Consider the following 10396-nt stretch of genomic DNA (forward strand, 5'->3'; position numbering starts at 1 on the left):
AAAAAAAAAAGGAAAAAGAAAATAGCAAAGATGGGAATGGGTGCAGTGGCTCACGCCTGTAATCCCAACACTTTAGAAGGCTGAGGCAGGTGGATTGCTTGAGCTGAGGAGTTCGAAACCCAGCCTGGGCAACAGTGTTCCTAAAATTTGATACTTGGCCCTCTGTTTTTCTGTGTATATACCCTCCCTCTCTGTGATCTCAAGAGGTAGTAAAGTATAGGTGTTAAAAGCACTGACTTTCAAAACCAACCCAGTGAGCTTCTCCTCTCCCTGGCAGGGAGGAGAATGGGGAGGAATGGGGAAGAGACAGATATAGGCATAAAAAATTAAAAAAAAAACAAACAAACACTGACTCTGGAGTCAGAGTGCCTTGGTTTGAATACTGGAGTGCTGCTTTAATTATTGTGTGTCCTTGGAGAAGTCACTTAACCTCTCTGTTCCTTAGTTTCTTATCTGGGATTACCTAGCCAGATCTAAGAAATGTGAGAGTTAATACATGGGCAATACTTAGAACAGTGCCTGGAAAGTTCTTAAAAAGTATTAATATTACTTTCACCTTGAATCTCTTAAATACTCTAAGCATCATTTATATGTAATGACTTTTACTATACCTATTGACCATTCATTTAATTATATCCAGTTACTGCCTTAAATTCATGTCTATATACCAAATTCCTTATCTCCCCAAAGAATCCAGTTTGCTTCTGTAGCCTTCCTTATTTCCATTATGGAACCCATTACTCTTCCTGTTATATGGATTTGAAACTGACAGTTCCCTCTCCCATGTACCCTATATCCAACTGGTCACCAGGTAATGATAATTATAATTTTTTAACATTTCTAACATGTGTTTCATTTTCTTCAGCACTGCTATCAATTTTCGTCACACCCTTGTTTCCAGCTATAGCAAGTTTAGCAGTTTCCAATACATTCCCTATATTGGATCTCTTCTGCATACTGTCATTGGATTATTCTATCAAAACACACTACTTATCTCATTGCTTTCTAAATTCCTAATCTGGAACCAAGTAATAGATAGTGAAGAACTCAGCTATGATGATATTGTGGCATCTTGGCCAGAATATTAACTGGAATAGAGAAAAACTTCTTGATTAAATTGCTACCCTCCATGATGCATGAAAGGGGCTGGAAGTGTAGTCTTAACTCTCTCATTAGATAGGCATCCTCCCTAATGTGTGAACCAGTTTAGAAATTAAGCCATCACCAATGTAATAAAATCCCACCTCAAAGGAGTTGTTGATAAGATCATCAGGTAAGAAGATAAAAATCAGAATAAACAAAGAAATAATCCACTCTTTTCTGGAGAAGCCCTACATATATTTTCCAATTTAATCACACCCCATCTCTTTCCAAAAAAGAATGAGGCAGCTGACAAAAAAGGAGGAAAAAATTTCATTGAATTTAGACCCAAAAGGGAAATTTCGACTAAAAGGGGAAGGCAGACATGCCAGTAATAAAATGTAATAAGAGTCGATGTGGTCAAGGATAATAACCTAGCTGTTAGCTTCTTTGCAGCCAAGATTAAAAAAATAAAAGAGACAAATTACAAAACTCATTATTTGAAGAGACAGCACTTGTTCTTTCTTATGTCAGTGGTGTATAATGCAAAGAGCACTAAGTTTAAGTACGTTGGGTCTGCTACTTATTAACTTCATGGCCATGGACAAATCACAATCTTACTAAGCCACAGTTTTTGCATCTGTGAAACGGAGAGAATACTGAGGCTATTTAATTCCCAAGACAAGATATAAATGCATTTTCTAAACTAACCAATATGAGAAGCTTATATGGAGGCTAGATGTCACAGAAAAAAGAGAACACTAGGAAGTCATTAGATGTTCTGGCTCTGCCACTTCTATGATTTTGAGTAAATCCCAGCCTCTTTGGTCCTCAGTTTCATTAGCTGTGAAATGGGGATGCGACCACCCTCACAGCTATTTGTGTGATAATTTCTGGGAAAAGTCATAATTTGTAAAGCACTATGCAAATGTAAAGTATTATTATTGTAAGCTAGTTTGTAGCTACTGTCCTAACTTGAGGTTATTTTAGGATATGGGACTAAAGAAATGTTTCATTTGACAGTGTGCTAGGCTTTCAGTAACAAATGTATAGAATAGTTAAATTTTCAACAGTATGTCTTGCTACTTCAGGAATGGGAATGGGGTGAAATAATACTTCTTTACAATAAACTCCCAGGGCACTGAACTTGGTGTGTTATTCATAAAGTAGTTATCCAGTGAACACTTAACAGAACAGGATAAAATCTACTAGGCAGTTACCTTCTCTATACTCCAACATGATTCAAATGTACCTTGTTGGAACAGCCAAAGAACAGCTTCTCTATCTGCCACTGGAGTAAGGGGCAGTGCAAAGTGAGCTCAGTGAATAATTATAGTTTATTGTTTCCCTATTTCATGGATAAGAAGGTATGAAACAGAATTGGAAGTTCCATTCATTTGATCAGTCAACAAATAATTTATTGACTACCCACTATGTGCCAGGTACGGTTCTAGGCTCTGGAGATAGAATAAGAACAAAATAAAGCTGGGCACTCACACCTGTAATCCAGCACTTTGGGAGGCCGAGGCAGGTGGATCACTTAAGATCAGGAGTTTGAGACCAGCCTGGCCACCATGGTGAAAACCGTGTCTCTACTAAAAATACAAAATAGCCGGGCGTGGTGGCGCATGCCTGTAATCCCAGCTATAATCCTAGCTACTTGGGAGACTGAGGCAGGAGAATTGCTTGAACCCAGGAGGTGGAGGTTGCAGTGAGCTGAGATTATGCCACTGCACTCCGGCCTGCATGACAGAATGAAACTCTGTCTAAAAAAAAAAAAAACCCAAAAATAGGGTCAGGCACTGTGGCTCACATCTGTAATCCCAGAACTTCGGGAGGCCAAGGTGGGAGGATTGCTTGAGTCCAGGAGTTCAAGGTTGCAGTGAGCTATGATTGCACACTGTAGCCTGCAGCCTGGGTAACAGAATGAGACCCTGTCTCAAAAACAGAAACAAAACAAACAAAAGCAAAGCAAAGATCCTGCTCTCTTGGAATCTATATTTTAGTGGGAGGAGGTTTGTCAGCGAGATAAATAAGTAAAAAGGAGTCTGTTATATGATGGTTGAGTGCCATGAGGAAAATTGGAACCGAGATAGGGAATACAGAGTAATAGTAGGAGCAACTACTTTTAATTTTAATAGCTTTGAAATGTAATTAAAATACCTTACAATTCACCCAACTGAAATGTACAATTCAACGATATTCAATATATTCAGAGTTGAGCAACCATAACCACACTCAATTTTGAAACATTTTCATCACTCTATAAATAAAGCAATCACACTCCATTTTCTCCTTTCTGTCGCCCATAGTAACTACTAATCTACTTTCTGTCTCTGAATTTGTCTATTCTGGACCTTTCATATAAATTGAATCATACAATATGTTGTCCTTTGTGACAAGTTTCTTTTATGTAGCATAATCTTTTCAAGGTTACCTGCATCGTAGTTTGTACCAGGTACTTCATTCCTTTTAATTGCCAAGTAATATTTCATTGTAGGGATATACCTTATTTTGTTTATCCATTCTATCAGCCGATGGACATTTATGTTGTTTCTACTTTGGCTATTATGAATAATGCCATGAACATTCATGTTAAAGTTTTTTGTGTGGACATAGTTTTGTTTTTATCCTTTGGCATATATAGCTAGGACTAGACTTTCTGGGTCATATGGTAACTTTATGTTAGCCTTGTGAGGAATTGCCAGACTGTTATGCAAAGCAACTTCCCCATTTTACATTTCCATAAGAAGTGTATGAGTGTTCCAGTATCTCCACATCCTCTCCAATACTTTTATTTTTGTTTATAGCCATCATAGTGGGTGTGAAGTAATATCTCATGGTGCTTTTGATTTGCAATTCCTGACAGCTAATGATGTTGAACATCTTTTCAAGTCTGTGTGTGTGTGTGTGTGTGTGTGTTTTAGCAATTTGCATACTTTGTTTGGAGAAATGTCTATTTGGATTCTCTGCCCATTTTTTAAGTTGATTGTCTTTTTATTGTTAAGTTGTAACGCTCTTTATATTTCTAGATACAAGACCCTTATCAAATAGATGACTTGGTGCTTTTGATTTGCAATTCCTGACAGCTAATGATGTTGAACATCTTTTCAACTCTGTGTGTGTGTGTGTGTGTGTGTGTATGTTTTAGCAATTTGCATACTTTGTTTGGAGAAATGTCTATTTGGATTCTCTGCCCATTTTTTAAGTTGATTGTCTTTTTATTGTTAAGTTGTAACGCTCTTTATATTTCTAGATACAAGACCCTTATCAAATAGATGACTTGCAAAAACATTTTTTTCATTTTGTAGGTCATCTCTTCACTTGGTATCCTTTGAAGGACAAAAGGTTTTAATTTTGATGATGTCTATTTTATGTCTTCTTTTGTTACTTGTTACTTTCGTTATCACATCTAAGAAACCTAATTCAAGGTCATGAAGACTTATCCCTATGTTTTCTTCTAAGAGTTTTATGGTTTTAGGTTTTACATTTAGGTATTTGATCCATTTTGAGTTAATTTTTATATATGGTATGAACCTGAGGTTCAGCTTCATTCTTTTGCATGTAGATATCCAGTTGTCCCAGCACAACTGGGACTTTGTTGAAAAGACTACACTTTCCCCATTGAATTTTCTTGGTGTCCTTGTCAAAATTCAATTGAACATAATTGTGAGGGCACTTCTATTCCATGGAGGGAGATACTACTCTATATAACGTGATAAGGAGAGGTCTCTCTGAGGTGACATTTAAGCAGAATCCTGAATGTAGTTAGGAAGTGAAGCATACTGATATCTGGGGAACAACATTCTAGGTTATGGGAAGAGTAAGTGCAAAGACCATGAGATGGGAGTGTAACTGGTATCTTTGAGGTAAGGAGGCTGGTGTAGCTTGAGTGGAAGAGCAAAGATTTGAGATGAAATCAAAGAGATAAGAGAGGAGGGCTGATAGACCATGTTGGACCATGACAGGGACTTTGTCTTTTACCCTATGTATGGCTGGAAGATACTGGAGGCTTTTGAATACAGAAATCATGGTTTGACTTACTTAAAAAAAAAAAAATTACTCTGGCAGCTGTATGAAGAATAGATTATAGCTGCGTATGGTGGCTCACACCTGCAATCCCAGCACTTTGGGAGGCCAAGGTGGAAGGATTGCTTGGGCACAGGAGTTTGAGACCAGCCTGGGCAACATAGCGAGACCCCATCTCTACAAAAAATAAATTGGCTGGGCATGGTGGCACATGCCTGTAGTCTCAGCTACTTGGGAGGCTAAGGCAGGAGATCACTTGAGTCTAGGAGGTTAAGGCTGCAGTGAGCCATGATCACACCACTGCTCTCCTGCCTGGGTAACAGAGTAAGACCCTGTCTTTTTTTTAAAAAAAAAAAAAGGTGGGACATGGGAGAGACTATTTGGAAACTTATGCCAGTAATCAAGGCAAGAGGTGACAATTTAAAAGTACAGTATTAGTGGTGGAGGTGGTGAGAAATGGTAGGATGCTGGATATTTTTTCAAGGTACAAATATAAGAAAAAGAAGGGTAAAATAGAAATAATTGTTTTGGCCCGAGCAACTAAAATGATAGAGTTGCTACTTATGAATATGTGGAAGACTGCAGGAGGAGCAGATCTGGAGGTCTGTGTCAAGGAGTCAGGAGTTCAATTTTCGGCATGTTAAGTTTGAGGTATCAATTAGACAAAAAATATCAACAGGCGATTTGGTATGCAGATCTGGAATTGGAAGAAATTATTAGTTGTTAGTGTTAAAGCCTTGAGAGTGAATGGGGTCACCTAATAAGTTAATACCAATAGAAAGGAGAAGAGATCCTAAGTCAGCCCTGGGACACTCTAATGAAGTTGGTGAGGTAAAAAGGAACTGGCAAAAGTGACTGAAAAAAACCTGGTATCCTCAAAACCAAGTGAAAACAGTGTTTCAGGAAGAAATGAGGGATAGTGTCAAATGCTGCTAAGTTGTGTAGATTGAGGACTACAAATTAACCTTGGGATTTGGCCATATAGAGATATTTGGTGGCCTGACAAGTTTCTACAGAATGAGGGAAAAAAGACTTTATATAACAGGTTCAAAGAGAATGGAAAGAACAGAAGTAGAGACAGAATACAAGCAGTTCTTCAAGGAGTTTGGTTATAAGGAAGGCAAAGCAGAGAAATGTAGTGGTAGCTGGGGGATAAAGTTTTCGTTTTTATTTTTATTGATGGATATCTTAGAGCAATTCTATATTCTGATGGCAGTGATCCAATAAAATAAAAAGTGTGAAATGCTGGAAAGGGGACAATTACCGGAATGTGATGTCCTTGAGAAAGCAAGAAAAGATGAGATCTAGTGCACAAGTAGAGGGAATGGATTGGGATAGGAGCAAAGATCATTCTTTCACAGTAACAAAGGGAAGGCAGAATACAGGGGTACACATGTAGGTAGGATGGACGATAAGATGTGAGCATGTGGAGAGTCTGTTCTGCTTCTGTTTTCTCAGTAAAAGAGAATAATGCATGATTGTTGTAATTGAAGTGTGAGGACAGAGATGGGAGATATTAGAAGTGTACTAGATTTTTCACTTCATTACATTTACAGTTTATTGTTTAGACAATAGATAAGCAAAGAAATAATTACAAATTTTATTCAGTGCTACAGAAAGAAACAAAGTATTGTGATAAGGATAACGGAATTAAATTCATTTAAATAAGGTGACCTTTTTGAAGAGGAAAAACAAGTTCCATTAATATATTTTTAAATGTTGCTAAATTTTAAAATTATGAAAAAGCATTAGGAATAATATAACAAATATCCATATCCCTACTGCCTGGAATTAATAGATGTAATACTGCTATTATTGTTCAAGCCTTTTTTATTTTTATTTTTTGGGACAGGGTCTTGCTCTGTTGCTGAGGCTGGAGTGCAGTGGCATAACCATGGCTCACTGCAGTCTGAATCTCCTGGGCTCAGGTGATTCTCACACCACAGCCTCTCAAGTAGCTAGAACTACAGGTGTGCACCACCACACCTACCTAATTTTTTGTATTTTTTGTGGAGACGGTGTTTTGCCATGTTACCCAGGCTGGTCTTGAACTCCTGGACTCAAGCGATCCAGGCCACCTTAGCCTCCAAAAGTGCTGGGATTACAGATGTGAGCTACCATACCTGGCTGCCATTTTTTTTTTTTTTTTTTTTTGAGACAGAGTCTTGCTCTGTGCCCCAGGCTGGAGTGAAGTGGCGCCATCTCGGCTCACAGCAAGCTCCGCCCCCCAGGTTCACGCCATTCTCCTGCCTCAGCCTCCTGAGTAGCTGGGACTACAGGTGCCCGCCACCACACCCGGCTAATTTCCTTGTATTTTTAGTTTTTTTGTTTTTTTTGTAGAGACGGGGTTTCACCGTGTTAGCCAGGATGGTCTCGATCTCCTGACTTCGTGATCCGCCCGCCTCGGCCTCCCAAAGTGCTGGGATTACAGGCTTGAGCCACCGTGCCCAGCCGCCATTTTTAAATTAAAAGAAATAATATAGTTTCTGGTAGATACTTACTAAGTGCTCACTAAGTCAATGTATATTAATGAATAAGTTAATTCTATCAAATCTTAAGATTTGCAAGTATATCAACTAGCCCACATTTATCATATTTTTCTGAACTAATACTAGAGCTTACAGTGACCACTGCTTTCCATTTAATTTTCTACTCTAGAATTTTTCTAGAGTTTGAAATACTGACTTTATTAAAAACCAGAACATTTAATAACTTGATTATTAAATTTTTAGTGTCCTGCTGATTTATCCTAATAAGATTTAGCATCAAAGAAACAATATATTCTATGTGAAAAGAGTTATGATTTTAAAAAAATATTTAAATTGTATACCATTTAATACACGTGTTAAATAGTGTTTCAATTTTGGGAACCTGAAATTTCACATACTTTATTGAGCAGAAATTATTACTCAACTCCAGTGTTATTCTAATCCTAAATAAGGTATTTTGGTCTGTTCATATCACCCTTTTTCAATGTATTGATGATCCTTTAGACACAAGAAATACACTAAAATAAAAGCACTTACTATAAGCCGGGCATGGTGGCTCACACCTGTAATCCCAGCACTTTGGGAGGCTGAGGCGGGTGGATCACGAGGTCAGGAGATCGAGACCATCCTGGCTAACACACTGAAATCCTGTCTCTACTAAAAATACAAAACATTAGTAGCTGGGCATGGTGGCGGGCGCCTGTAGTCCCAGCTACTCGGGAGGCTGAGGCAGGAGAATGGTGTGAACCCAGGAGACGGAGGTTGCAGTGAGCTGAGATTGCAGCACTGCACTCCAGCCTGGGTGACAGAGTGAGACTGTCTCAAAAAAAAAGAAAAAAAAGTACATACTATAGAAGTAGGCTGCTCTGAAAAATAGAAATAACAATTTTTTGTTTGTTTGTTTTTAAGATGGAGTCTTGCTCTGTTGCCCAGGCTGGAGTACAGTGGACCATCTCAGCTTGTCGCAACGTCTGCCTCCTGGGTTTAAGTGATTCTCCTGCCTCAGCCTCCCAAGCAGCTGGGATTACAGGCACTGGCCACCCCATTTAGCTAATTTTTGTAATTTTCTTTTTCTTTTTTTTTTTTTTTTAAGACAAGTCTCGCTCTGTCGCCCAGGCTGGAGTGCAGTGGTGCAATCTATGCTCACTGCAAGCTCCACCTCCTGGGTTCACACCATTCTCCTGCCTCAGCCTCCCGAGTAGGTGGGACTACAGGCGCCCGCCACCACGCTCGGCTAATTTTTTTGCATTTTTAGTAGAGACGGGGTTTCACCATGTTAGTCAAGATGGTCTCGATCTCCTGACCTCGTTATCTGCCCACCTTGGCCTCCCAAAGTGCTGGGATTACAGGCATGAGCCACTGCACCCGGCCTAATTTTTGTATTTTTAGTAGAGATGGGGTTTCACCATATTGGCCAGGCTGGTCTCAAACTCCTGACCTCAGGAGATTCACCTGCCTCAGCCTCCCAAAGTGCTGGGACTACAGCCGTAAGCACGGCTTGCCTGGCTGACAGTTTTTAGTTATGGTGATAACAAGACAGCAACATTGTAATACACAAGTTGTATTCATGGTAATGATCAATAGTCTACTCTACATATTAAAAAAAAAAAAAGAAAAAAAAAAACCCAGAATACCAAAACATTAGAAGCACATTTAAAAAACAAGGATAATTAGATAAACAGAAAACAAAAATTACATACGTAAAGTTTTTTTAAAATTCTTACCTCCTCACAACATCGCCTGCTTACAATAGCCCTATAGTCAATTCTATCCCAGAGCTGGTCCCTTAACTTTAAGAAATTAGGGAACAATTTTCTCCAGTTTTTCCCTAAAGCCCATGGAAAAATTTCATACTTGGTTTCTTCTTTATCTTCTTCAACTGTATTAGCCAGATACCTAACAAAGAAGATCACAACCCAAAAAAGAAATGGGTAAAGGACAGAAACAGGTAGTTCACACACACCAAAAGACATAAAAGTGGCTTATAAACACATGAAAGGTGTTCAACGTTACTTAAAGAAATGCAGTTCAAAAATAGAGATTTAGTTAATTTTACCTTGTTGGGTTCTAGGTATTTCTTATCCTACAAATTTTGAGCTTTGTTCTGGGATGCAGTTAAAATTACTTTGAAATAGTCTGATTCTTTCAGATGTTGCTTTTATGATTTTTTAGGTGGATCTGGAACAATGTTCAGTCTGGGGCTAGTTATTCCTCACTACTGAAGCAAGACCTTCCTGAGTACTCTTCTCAATGGTCCATGAATTATGAATCTTTTCAGCCTGGCTGATGGGAACAGCCACTATTTGCAGCCCTATGTGAATGTTAGGCAGTATTCCTCCTAATCTTTTCTTAATATCTTTCCCCAGATTCAGGTAATTTTCTTATACACATATGAAACTCAGTATTCTGCTAAATACTTGATGGGGAGCAGGTAGGCACAGAAGCAGGAAAACATGACTCATCATAAGGAGAATAATCAATCAAAATCAACCCCAAACTGATACCCATGGTTGACATGGTTGACATAAAAGATAAGGACATTGAAACAGTTATAACTATTCTGTATAACTATTTCTGTTCAAAAAGTTAAGTAGACATATTGAAAATGTACTTCTAGAGATGAAAACTACAATGTCTACAATGAAAAATACACTGATTGGGATTAATGGCAGATTAAATACCACAATGAAAACATCTGTGAATTGAAGACACAATAGAAACTATTCAAGATGAAATACACAGAGAAAAAAGAAACAAAAATCATAAACACAGGATGAGGGCCGGGCATGGTGGCTCAC

The 10396-nt window shown here is 38.4% G+C and overlaps 1 protein-coding gene across 2 annotated transcripts in view; it reads right to left on the minus strand.

Annotated features, from left to right (window-relative positions):
• Positions 1–10396, minus strand: part of SPDYA (speedy/RINGO cell cycle regulator family member A) — a 46112-nt gene that overhangs the window by 18192 nt on the left and 17524 nt on the right. For both annotated transcript variants that reach the window (XM_011956287.1, XM_011956288.1), the window contains one exon: positions 9323–9494. In XM_011956287.1, coding sequence (XP_011811677.1) covers positions 9323–9494 — 172 coding nt within the window. The remainder of the gene's footprint in view (positions 1–9322; positions 9495–10396) is intronic.

Source organism: Colobus angolensis, unplaced genomic scaffold (assembly GCF_000951035.1).
Source record: "Colobus angolensis palliatus isolate OR3802 unplaced genomic scaffold, Cang.pa_1.0 Scaffold413, whole genome shotgun sequence".
Classification (NCBI taxonomy): Eukaryota; Metazoa; Chordata; class Mammalia; order Primates; family Cercopithecidae; genus Colobus; species Colobus angolensis.